General features: G+C 42.3%; 1 protein-coding gene across 1 annotated transcript in view; it reads left to right on the top strand.

The window, feature by feature from the left end:
• LOC134358952 (5-hydroxytryptamine receptor 7) overlaps positions 1–2,834 on the top strand; it is a 36,031-nt gene extending 33,197 nt beyond the window's left edge. Inside the window, exon 2 of the mRNA XM_063071655.1 lies at positions 1,916–2,834. Coding sequence (XP_062927725.1) covers positions 1,916–2,669 — 754 coding nt within the window. The 3' untranslated portion in view covers positions 2,670–2,834. The remainder of the gene's footprint in view (positions 1–1,915) is intronic.
• Positions 2,835–13,106: the final 10,272 nt, after the last annotated feature.

Genomic DNA, 13,106 nt, shown 5'->3' on the forward strand with positions numbered 1-13,106 from the left:
CAGCCCTCTGACACCGAGCACCGAGCACCATCTCTACCGAGCGCTTCGACCCCGGCCCCGGTAACAGGCAATAGGCAAAGCTGAGGATTTGGGGCCTTCCCCTCCGGAGATTCTCGATCGCACAGTAGCAGCGGCAGCAAAGGGGGCATTTCAGAAGTTTCTCCAGATGTTCCTCCGTGCTCCTCACGTCTGTCTCCATCAAATCAGGATTGTGCACGGTACCTACTTACAAATACGATATCGTTTCAGAGCGGCCGCACGGGCTGCGTTGCGCCGCCATCTTCTCCTCCCCTGCTTCCCTTAAACATTTCTGTTTTTTTGCATGATTTTTAATCTATTCAATATATGTAGACTGTAATGTATGTATTTATTTATTTATTCATTAGTTTCCACTTCTTCTATATTATGTATTGCATTGAACTGCTGCTGCTAAATTAACAAATTTCACGACACATGCCGGTGATAATAAACCGGATTCTGATTCTGAGCTCATCCTGGAGACAGATGCAGTGGAGATGGAGAAAATGATAAAAGAGAATGGCATTTTTACAATTGACATGGTGGGAAGAGATATAGTCAAGAGTCAAGATAGTGGTGAGAGTCAGGAGGTTTATAAAAAGTATCAGTAGATGCTGTGTCTCCAAAGATGGAGACAGAGAGATCGGGAGAGGGGAGAAAGATGTCAGAGAGAGACATGTAAATTTGATGGCAGGGTGGAGGTTGGAGGCAAAGTTGATGAAATTGATGAGCTCAGCATGGGTGCAGGAAACAGCACCAATGCAGTAGCTGATGTTGAATAGAGAGAGTTGGAGAGTGTTACCAGTGTAGGCTTGGAACATGGACTGTTCCATTTTATCATTCTTGAATTGGATTTTTAAAAATTTTTGTCATGTGCACTGAAATACAATGAAAAGCTTGTCTTGCAGACTGTTCATAGAGATCAAATCGTTACACCATAATGATTTATCATGGTCTCCTTAAAGATATTTGTTATGAAAAACTTTGATACTGCTTTGTTGTCATATCGTTATATTACTTCGTTTTGCTGTGTATATCTCCTAATTAACTTTATGTTTCATGCCTGTTTTATTTGGCAACTATATCTACGAAGTGCATTGGCAGTATTTGCCATGGTATAGCTACTGCTGCTGCAATGCATTCACAACATTTCCTCAATATATACAAATTGTTGAGACCCTTCGGTGACACCTGATTTATTTAATAGATTTTTATGAGCAAGAATGATTCGGATCAACTGCGCATTATTTTCAGACTGTCTGAAAGCATGCCACATCCAGGAAAGGTAATTGCTGTTCTAAGGCCAGAAACTGTCCAGTTCTGGTCTCCTCACTATAGGAAGGATGTGGAAGCATTGGAAAGGGTACAGAGGAGATTTACCAGGATGCTGCCTGGTTTAGAGAGTATGGATTATGATCAGAGATTAAGGGAGCTAGGGCTTTACTCTTTGGAGAGAAGGAGGATGAGAGGAGACATGATAGAGGTGTACAAGATAATAAGAGGAATAGATAGAGTGGATAGCCAGCGCCTCTTCCCCAGGGCACCACTGCTCAATACAAGAAGACATGGCTTTAAGGTAAGGGGTGGGAAGTTCAAGGGGGATATTAGAGGAAGGTTTTTCACTCAGAGAGTGGTTGGTGCGTGGAATGCACTGCCTGAGTCAGTGGTGGAGGCAGATACACTCGTGAAGTTTAAGAGACTACTAGACAGGTATATGGAGGAATTTAAGGTGGGGGGGTTATATAGGAGGCAGGGTTTGAGGGTCGGCACAACATTGTGGGCTGAAGGGCCTGTAATGTGCTGTACTATCCTATGTTCTATGTTCTAAACACAGTAGATAAAGTGAGCCTCAGATGAACATGGGGTTTGCCAATCACCAATTTTCTTTTTGTTGCAGGTATTTAGGAATAACAAGACCATTGACATATCCAGTCAGACAGAGCGGGAAAGGCATGGCCAAAATGATCCTTTGTGTATGGCTTCTGGCTGCATCTGTCACACTACCACCTCTCTTTGGCTGGGCCAAGAATATCAACGATGACAAGGTTTGCCTGATCAGCCAAGACTTTGGTTACACCATTTACTCTACGGCAGTAGCATTCTATATTCCCATGTCAGTCATGCTTCTCATGTATCACCAGATTTTCAAGGCTGCCAAGAAGAGTGCTGCCAAGCATACCTTCACTGGATTCCCTCGGCGTGGCGATATGAACATGGTTGAAGCAGATCACAGAGGGGTTAAGCCACGCAAAGAGTCAGAGGAATGTACTAACTTTACCCGTCTTCTCAAAAATGAGCGTACGAACATGTCAATCTTCAAAAGGGAACAGAAAGCTGCAACCACTCTTGGCATTGTAGTTGGAGCATTTACTTTATGTTGGTTACCATTCTTCATACTTTCCACAGCAAGACCTTTCATATGTGGCACCAAGTGCAGCTGTATACCATTTTGGTTGGAAAGAACGATCTTGTGGTTTGGATATGCAAATTCACTCCTAAATCCTTTTATATATGCGTTATTCAACCGAGACCTGCGGACAACCTATCACAATCTGTTGAGGTGCAGATACAGGAATATTAATCGTAAACTCTCTGCTGCAGGAATGCACGAGGCTCTGAAGCTAGCAGAGAGGCCAGAACTGGTACTGTAGGCAGAGCATGTTCTCTGAAACAGAAATACCTCAGGAAGAAAAGAATTCTCTTTGAAAACTATTGTTGCTGTAAAATGGGCTCTTATGCTGAAAATACTTTATTCTTCAGATATCCTTCATGCATCAAGGATACTGGACTGAATCTATAAACAGTTCAGATGAGTACAGGGGCAGTGGGACATACAGGCTCCTTCCCTTTGATGCTTTGGTACCTTTTTGTATGCATGTTGTGAAATGGATTAACTCAGCAAATTGGAGTTTAAGGTGTCAAAGATCACCATGCATTTTGGAAATATTGCTGGGTAGAGCACACTCTTCTTACTGGCACTTGGCATTGCTTATATTAATGCTTCTCCTGGGTCTTCAAAACATCACAATGCATAACCTTTCCTTGTGATGTTTCCATCCAGCCCTTCAACCCACTTTTCCCCTAATCTGCACCCCCCCCCAACCAACCCCATCCCTTTTAATCTACTGGGATAATGTGCAATCGAGACCATCAGATTTCTTTGACAAGAAAATTTGCTAAATGCCAAGAAAATACATTGGGCTTCCCACCACTTCTAATTGGCTTCCCACACTTGACATTGCCATTTGAATCTAAGTAGGCCCCTCAGTTTGGCACACTGCTTGCAGAACTGCAGGCATGCATGTCCACAGGAACATATGGATTAAGAACCAAACTTTACATAACATTTTGTCCTTTTGTCGCAGATGGTCGCAGGATTGCCACAGCTGTGCAGCTCTTTATCCCTTTATTTTGAAAAGTGACAATTCCCCAATTCCTGATGTCTGTCTTCACATCTTTTCCTAGTTTAGAAGCCAGCAAAAGAACAAGTTCAGTTTTCATTTCTTTGCTTCCTATCAGAAACTCAAGTCATATTAAGGTGTTTCATCACCAGTGGGATAACTTTTTGAAGTGTTCCCATGATTACATCGATGGCAATTTTCATCCACCAGGTTCACACATACAATTAAATTATAATCATAAGAGAGTCCAGGGCAACACATACAAAATTCTGCAGGAACTCAGCATATCAGGCAGCATTTATGGAGATGAATAAACAATTGATATTTCAGGCTGAGTCTCTTCATCAGGACTGGAAAGGAAGGGGTACGAGGGCATAATGTAAATTATAATGTTTAAATGATCTAATTTTTAAACAGTTAAAGATTGTAAAACGTGGCACTGAAAACTGAGGAATTAACACAAGATGATTTTGAGAAAAAGGTGGGGTAAAGAGTTGTGGAGGTACTGGGACCTTCTATCAGAGGACAACAGGACGTTCTTCAAAATTCAGTCCCTTGTCCAAATACTTAAGGCCATGCCACTTTGGAGAGAAAATACAATATATTAGTCAGGTAACTGCATACTAAACATGCTGTAACAAAAAGACTTGTGATTACAAGAGATTCTTGAAAGAAGATAAATAATCTGTTGCAACACACATGAAATGCAGGAGAAACTTACTATCTACAGAAATGAATAAACAGTCGATGTTTTGGGCTGAGACCATTTTTCAGGACTGAGGTCTTGGCCTGAAATGTCAACTGTTTCTTTATTTCCAAGAATGCTGTTTGACCTGCTGAGTTCCTCCAGTATTTTACGTATGTTGCTTTGGATTTCTAGTGTCGGTAGAATTTCTCGTGTAAATAATCTTTTTCCTACTGAGCTACCAAAGGCTAAAAAATGATGCAACAGTCCATGACCCACAGCACATCAGCAGATGAAATGCTCCAATTATGTATTTTTAATACTGATCCATTATTTGTTTAATTGTTATTGCAGATTCAATGCCAGTAGAAAAGAAAATCAAAAAAATGATGTATGAGAAGCATCTGAATTGACTTTACCCATGTGCATTTCTATTGTCAGTAACCCAAGTAGTACCCTTTCACACTTCAAGAGGAGCTAAGCATCCTTAAGATAACTGGAAATTGGCCAGTTTGAGGGGCAGAGCACAGGAAAGTTCTCTCCATCTTCATATCCTGCAGAAGACCAGCTAGTACCTAGTTACCTCAGCCTAAACCTATTCGGCTGAAGGGGGCTCGACAGGGAACTTCATTGTAGGATGGGTTGAACATCATTCAGAGAAGATCCTGAGAAAATGTCGCAAATAGAGTTGGTTTAAAAATTTTCTCTGTGGAGAGAGGCCATAGGCTGTGGAGCATGGCCCGAGTACATTCCCTGAGAACTAGAGATCAAGTGCTTCATATTGACAGAAGGCAGATGCCCAAACATTAAGGAATTTATCCACTTGTTCTGGCTTTCCCTTGATCTCTCACTATTGTACCCCAATATTGTGGAACCCTGACCCTGTCAATCAGTTCTACCATACTAGGCTCACAGTCAATTCTGTCTGGTATATCATGACTTTGACACCCCAAATTCACCACACCCTCTTTCTGTAGTAAATCAAAAACTAGTTCCATGATAGATCAGCCTAATCACTGAGGACCCTGTACTAATCCTACCTTCTGCTCTTCCCTTCTTCATCACCCAAGGCATCTCTCCACAGAGATCATCTTCACACTCTCTGTGCATGACCTGTGGCTATTAACTGTGAACTACCTGACTAGTTAAGGTCAACAATGTCTTATGAAAGCAAGGTCAATGGATCAGTAAAGGATCCCTAAGGCCAAGGGCCTGTGGAGAACCCATGGACAGAATTAACTCTAAGGCAACTGGGAGCTTGAGTGAGCCTATTGGCACCTGAATAGAGCAAACGTTGATACCATTTTAAATGGATTTGGAGCCAAATATCCAAGGGCTAGTGAAATGCATCTGGAGTGGACAGGTTTGACAATGGGATCATCTGGGAGTGCAAGGATGGAGCTGGGAAATTCAGATTATTTCTGTGGAAATGTGAGACACAGGGTCTAACCTTTGGATGTGGCTGATACCTTGTGCCCAAGTTATAACCCACCCCAGTGGGCTGAATGACATCCTCTGTCCTCAGACATTCATCAGGTCTTCCCTCATCTCCATGAGCCACTCAATGAAGGTGCTGACTGAAGTACTCTAACTCTGCAGAAACTGCTGGAGATCTCACGTTATTCATTAGCTGGGTCCTTCAACACAAAATGCACAGGCAACCTCTGTTAAAAAAAAACTTACAACAGCCTCAAGCATTGTGGAGAATTGAGGAGCACTTACACCAAGTCTGAACTTCCCAAAGCTCTTTAGTATCATTTTTTAAAGTAATAGTCACTCCAACAATGTAAGGAATGGGGCAGCCATTTCCACTTATTGGGGTTTCACAAACAGTAATGAACAGAAAGAATCATTTTCTTTATGCACTTATCAAATCAGTTTATCCCGAACAAAAGTTTTTTTTAAAGTGCTGGATCATAAGGTAAGCTTGGAAATGTGTGAGTGAATTTTGGAAGTGATGTGAGTTCATCAACCTGAGGCATTAACTCAAGGGTTCCCATCCTTTTTTTATGCCATTAAGCAAGGATTCTACGGACCCTGCATTAACTATTTCTCTCTCTACAGGTGCTGCCTTACCCGCTGAGTATTTCTAGTATTCCTTGTTTAAATTTTGGGTTTAATGCTGTTGAGGCTATCAGAGCATTTTTTTTTGTTTACTGTGTTGTTTTGTATGAACCACTTTGCATTTACGTACATTGGAACAAATGTTCTCCTGTTCCTGAATCGAAACTTGACCTAGTCTAATATAAGCTACTGCATGTACTGTTAAAACCTCTTGACCATGGAATGTAAAGCTTTCAGCACTTTAAAAAGCTTTCCAGCCCAACTTCTAAGCTTCTGAAGTGGCTCACTAATTGCCTGTATTATTAGTTGAGCTAGCAATGCCAGTGAAGTGCTCGCTGGAGTTGTGGGTCAACCTTACTCGATTTGACGTTGGGAGAGTTTGGTTCTTAAGACTCAAGTTGAAGTTTCTTCTTGACCTTAAATCTTCAGTTTATTGATCAATTAACTAAAAACCTTAAGCTCTGACACGGAGATGCATACAGAACTCTTTGTCTTAATTACAGAGGTGCTTGGTGAATCTAGAAAGAGACCCCTACAATGAAAGAAGCCTTAGCAATGTCTAGGTTTCAGTTTTAGGTAAGGGACATTATTCACCATTGTCATCTGTCTGAGAAGCAGGTCAGGAGTCCAGTTCAAATTATTCCACTCGTTCAATGGATCTTACTTTGGTTCTGCTTAATTAGAGTTTGGTTAACAGTATCTGCAAAGAACTGTCAACACACTTACTGAACAATAAGTTTAATGTCCAGCTTATTCACATACAATGGCTTTGAAAAATTCCAAAGTTCATAAGTTGAAAGTACTCGGAGAGTCATTTTCTTGCAACCATTCACAGTTGAACAAAGTAATACAATTGAATCAATGAAAAACTACACACAAAATAAAGACTACCAAACAACCAATGTGCAAGTACAAAAAACAAATAATAATAATAATAATACTGATAATATGAGTTGTAGAGTCCTTGAAAATGAACGTATAGGCTGTAAAATTTGGTTGGAATTTTATTGTTCTCTGGTATTATGTTAAATGCTTAGTCATGTAAGTGAGTCTTGGACGAAGGTAATGTGTGTTCATTGCAGGCTTCAGATCTTTCACCAAATGTCTCCTAATGATGCTAAATTATGATCTTACCTCTCCCTCTCCTCCAAGTTCCGAGAAGGTTGGTCTGGTTTGGTTAGGAGTCTGAACATGCATTTTTGTCAATTTTATGTGGAATTAAATAGTCATCACTGTGCAATTACCTGGGAAGTTATTTTGATGAAATGGTGAAAACAGGTGCCAAATAATGTCAGTACTAATATAGCAGGCACTGTGAGGGTCCATGTTCAGAGAATATTTTTGGTCCTAATTGTTATAATTTGAACTTGCCTGGACTTGGAGAAAGATTATTGCAGGCTTAACATTAAATGGATGATAAGAATAATTTTTTTTCTGGAATATTTCCACGTGACCTTTGGCTTATACGGGAAACTGAGCAGGTGATAGATAGGAGCTACAGGGAAGTAGTCACCCCTAAGCTGCAGGAGGCAGGAAACTGGGTGACTGTCAGGAGAGGGAAGGCAAATGGGCAGCCAGTGCAGAGTACCCCTGTGGCCATGCCCTTCAATAGACAGGATACTGCTTTGCATACTGCTAAGGGGATGACCTGCTGAGGCAAGGCAGCCACACTGACCAGGTCCCTGGCACTGAGTCTGGTGCTGTAGCTCAGAAGAGGACTGCAGTAGTGAGAGGGGATTCTATAGTTAGAGAAGTAGACACAAGATTCTGTGGATGCAATAGAGACCCCAGATGGTATGTTGCCTCCAAGGTGCCAGGGTCAGGGGCCTCTCAGATTGGGTCCATGATATTCCAGAGGGGGAGGGTGAGCAGCCAGAAGTCCTGGTACATATTGGCACCACTGCCATAGGTAGGAAAAGTGAGGAGGTCCTGATGAGAGAATTTAGGGAGCTAGGTAGAAAGCTGAAAAGTAGGATGTCCAGGATGGCAGTCGCTGGATTACTACCTATGCCACATGCTAGTGAGGTTAAGAATAGGATGACTTAACAGATAACTGCATGGCTGAGACGCTGGTGCAGGGGGCAAGGTTCAAGATTTCTGAATCATTGGGATCTCTTCTGGGGAACGTATGACCAGTACAAATGGAAAGGTTACACTTGAACCCGAAAGGGACCAATGTCCTTGTGGGCAGGTGTGCTAGAGCTGTGGAGAGGGTTTAAACTAATTCAGCAAGGGGATGGGAACCAGAGTGATGGGGCTGATGATAGGACTGTTGGTTTATAAGCAGAGGCAGTGTGTACAGAGACTGTAAGGAAAGACAGGCAGATGATGACAAAATTACAGTCAGTGGGATGAGTTGCAGTGTAGAAGATGGAAGAAATCAAAATGATTGTTGGATACAGGATTGAAGGTGTTATATTTGGATGCACTTAACATGGAAAAAAGTAAATGATCTTGTAGCGCTGTTAGAGATTGGCAGAAATGGTGTTGTGGACATCACTGAGTTGTGGCTGAAAAAGCTTAACATCCAAGGATACATATTGTACCAAAAAGGACAGGCAGGTAGGCAAAGGAAATGTGGTGGAGGTTGGTAAAAAATGAAATTAAATCCTTAGAAAGAGGTGACACAGGGTTGGAAGATATAGAATTGTTGTGGGTAGAGTTAAGAAATTGCAAGGCTAAAAAGAACCAGATAGGAATTATATACAGGCCTCCAAACAGTAGCCAATATGTAGGCTAAAATTACAAACAGAAAAAGCTTGTCAAAAGGGCAATGTTATGATAGTCATGGAGGACTGGAAGGCCAAGCAGGGATGACAGCACAGCAGCAATGGATGGAATTTCTGGGAGCAATTTGGAAGATCTGGGATAGATACATCTCAACGAAGAAGAAGTATTCTAAAGGCAGGATGACACGACCATGAGTACCAAGGGAAGTCAAAGACAGCATTAAAGCAAAATAGAGTGTATAAGATAGAGCAAAAAATTAATGAGAACTTAGAGGACTGGGAAACTTTTAAAAACCAACAGAAGACAACTAAAAAAGCCAGAGGGTCAGCTAGCCAATAATATCAAAGACGCTTCCAAAAGTTTTTTCATATATGTAAAGTTTAAAAGAGAGCCAAGAGTAGATATCGAACCTCTGGAAAATGATACTGGTGAGGTAGTAATGGGAGACAAGAAAATGGCAGACAAACTAAATAAGTATTTTGCATCAGTCTTTACTGTGCAAGACACTAGCAGTGTGCCAGAGGTTCTAGAGTGTCAGAGGGCAGAAGAGAGTGCAGTGAGTGCAGTTGCTATTACTAGGGAGAAGGTGCTCAGGAAGCTGAAAGCACCAAAGATAGATAGGACATCTGGACCAGATGGTGTACACCGCGGAGTTCTGAAAGAGGTGGTTTAAGAGATTGTGGAGGCATTAGGAATAATCTTTCAAGAATCACTTGATTTTGGGAAGGTTCTGGAGGACTGGAAAATTGCAAGTGTCACTATATATTTCAAGAAGGGAGGAAGGTTTAAGAAAGGAAATTATAGCCTGACCTCAGTGGTTGGGAAGGTGTTGGTGTGGTTTCGGGGTGCTTGGAGGCACATGGTAAAACAGGCAAAAGTCAGCATGGTTTCCTTAACAAAAAATCTTGCCTGACAAATCTGGTTAGAATTATTTGAGGAAATATCAAGCAGGATAGACAAGGGAGAATAGGTGGATGTTGTGTAATTGGAATTTTCAGAAGGTGCCGTACATGAGGCTGCTAAATAAGATAAGAGTCTATGGTATTTATAATTATCATGGAAAAGGATAGAATCAAAGAGGACAGGAAAATTTTTAATTGGGGAAAGGCAAATTATGAGGCTATAAGGCTAGAACTTGCGGGTGTGAATTGGGATGATGTTTTTGCAGGGAAATGTACTATGGACATGTGGTCGATGTTTCGAGATCTCTTGCGGGATGTAAGGGATAAATTTGTCCCGGTGAGGAAGATAAAGAATGGTAGGGTGAAGGAACCATGGGTGACAAGTGAGGTGGAAAATCTAGTCAGGAGGAAGAAGGCAGCATACATGAGGTTTAGGAAGCAAGGATCAGCTGGGTCTATTGAGGAATATAGGGAAGCAAGAAAGGAGATAAGAAGGGGCTGAGAAGAGCAAGAAGGGGGCATGAGAAGGCCTTGGCGAGTAAGGTAAAGGAAAACCCCAAGGCATTCTTCAATTATGTGAAGAAAAAAAGGATGACAGGAGTGAAGGTAGGACTGATTAGAGATAAAGGTGGGAAGATGTGCCTGGAGGCTGTGGAAGTGAGCGAGGTCCTCAATGAATACTTCTCTTCGGTATTCACCAATGAGAGGGAACTTGATGATGGTGAGGACAATATGAGTGAGGTTGATGTTCTGGAGCATGCTGATATTAAGGGAGAGGAGGTGTTGGAGTTGTTAAAATACATTAGGACAGATAAGTCCCCGGGGCCTGATGGAATATTCCCCAGGCTGCTCCACGAGGCGAGAGAAGAGATTGCTGAGCCTCTGGCTAGGATCTTTATGTCCTCGTTGTCCACGGGAATGGTACTGGAGGATTGGAGGGAGGCGAATGTTGTTCCCTTGTTCAAAAAAGGTAGTAGGGATAGTCCGGGTAATTATAGACCAGTGAGCCTTACGTCTGTGGTGGGAAAGCTGTTGGAAAAGATTCTTAGAGATAGGATCTATAGGCATTTAGAGAATCATGGTCTGATCAGGGTCAGTCAGCATGGCTTTGTGAAGGGCAGATCATGTCTAACAAGCCTGATAGAGTTCTTTGAGGAGGTGACCAGGCATATAGATGAGGGTAGTGCAGTGGATGTGATCTACATGGATTTTAGTAAGGCATTTGACAAGGTTCCAGATGGTAGGCTTATTCAGAAAGGTAGAAGGCATGGGATCCAGGGAAGTTTGGCCAGGTGGATTCAGAATTGGCTTGCCTGCAGAAGGCAGAGGGTGGTGGTGGAGGGAGTACATTCAGATTGGAGGATTGTGACTAGTGGTGTCCCACAAGGATCTGTTCTGGGACCTCTACTTTTCGTGATTTTTATTAACGACCCGGATGTGGGGGTAGAAGGGTGGGTTGGCAAGACGACACAAAGGTTGGTGGTGTTGTAGATTGTAGAGGATTATCAAAGATTGCAGAGAGACATTGATAGGATGCAGAAGAGGGCTGAGAAGTGGCAGATGGAATTCAACCCAGAGAAGTGTGAGGTGGTACACTTTGGAAGGACAAACTCCAAGGCAGAGTACAAAGTAAATGGCAGGATACTTGGTAGTGTGGAGGAGCAGAGGGATCTTGGGGTACATGTCCACAGATCCCTGAAAGTTGCCTCACAGGTGGATAGGGTAGTTAAGAAAGCTTATGGGGTGTTAGCTTTCATAAGTCGAGGGATAGAGTTTAAGAGTCGCGATGTAATGATGCAGCTCTATGAAACTCTGGTTAGGCCACACTTGGAGTATTGTGTCCAGTTCTGGTCACCTCACTATAGGAAGGATGTGGAACCATTGGAAAGGGTACAGAGGAGATTTACCAGGATGCTGCCTGGTTTAGAAAGTATGCATTATGATCAGAGATTAAGGGAGCTAGGGCTTTACTCTTTGGAGAGAAGGAGGATGAGAGGAGACATGATAGAGGTGTACAAGATAATAAGAGGAATAGATAGAGTGGATAGCCAGCGCCTCTTCCCCAGGGCACCACTGCTCAATACAAGAGGACATGGCTTTAAGGTAAAGGGTAGGAAGTTCAAGGGGGATATGAGGGGAAGGTTTTTTACTCAGAGAGTGGTTGGTGCGTGGAATGCACTGCCTGAGTCAGTGGTGGAGGCAGATACACTAGTGAAGTTTAAGACACTACTAGACAGGTATATGGAGGAATCTAAGCTTATATAGGAGGCAGGGTTTGATGGTCGGCACAACATTGTGGGCCGAAGGGCCTGTACTGTGCTGTACTATTCTATGTTCTATCTATTACAGGAAAGATACTAGCATTGGCTATTTGGCAGGAGACGAACAGTGGAAATAAAAGAGATTTCCGATCGGATGGCTGCGATTGGTGGTGGCTTGCAGGGATCGGTGTTAGGGCCTCTTCTTTTAATGTTGTGTGTGAATGATTTGGATGAAGGAATTGTTGGCTTTCTGGCCAAGTTTTCAGATGATATGAATATAGATGGTGGGGCAGGTAATGTTGAGGAAGCAGAGAGGCTGCAGAAGGACAGATTAGGAGAATGGACAAGGAAGTGTCAATTGGAATACAGTGTGGGGAAATGTATGTTTGATAAAAGGAATAAAAGCATAAACTATTTCTAAATGAGGAGAAAATACAAAAAACTGAGGCACAAAGGGTGTCCTTGTATTGGATTCCCTAAAGGTTAAATTGCAGGTTGAGTCTGTGATGAGAAAGGCAAATGCAATGTTAGCATTCATTTCAAGAAGACTAGAATATAAAAGCAAGGAAATAATGCTGAGGCTTTATACTGCACTGCACTGGTGAGCTCTCTCTTGGAGTATCGTGAACAGTTTTGGATCTCTTATTTAAGAAAGGACGTGCTGATATTGGAGAGGATTCAGAGGAAGTTCTGGGATTGATGTATGAGGAACGATTGATGGCTCTGGACCTTTTACTCTCTGGAATTTAAAAGAATGAGGGAGAATCTCATTGAAACAAATTGAACACTGAAAGGCCTAGATATAGTGGATGTGGAGAGGATGTTCCCTATAGTAGGGGAGTCTAGAGGGCACAGCCTCAAAATACAGGGACATCACTTTAGAACAGAGATGAGGAGGAATCTCACTAGCCAGTGGGTAGTGAATCTCTGGAATTTGTTGCCATAGGTGGCTGTGGAGTCCAGGTCATTGGGAGCATTTAAGGCAGAGTTTGATAGGTTCTTGATTGGTCAGGGCATGAAAGGTTATGGGGAGAAGGTAGGAGAA

Source organism: Mobula hypostoma, chromosome 19 (assembly GCF_963921235.1).
Source record: "Mobula hypostoma chromosome 19, sMobHyp1.1, whole genome shotgun sequence".
NCBI lineage: Eukaryota > Metazoa > Chordata > Chondrichthyes > Myliobatiformes > Myliobatidae > Mobula > Mobula hypostoma.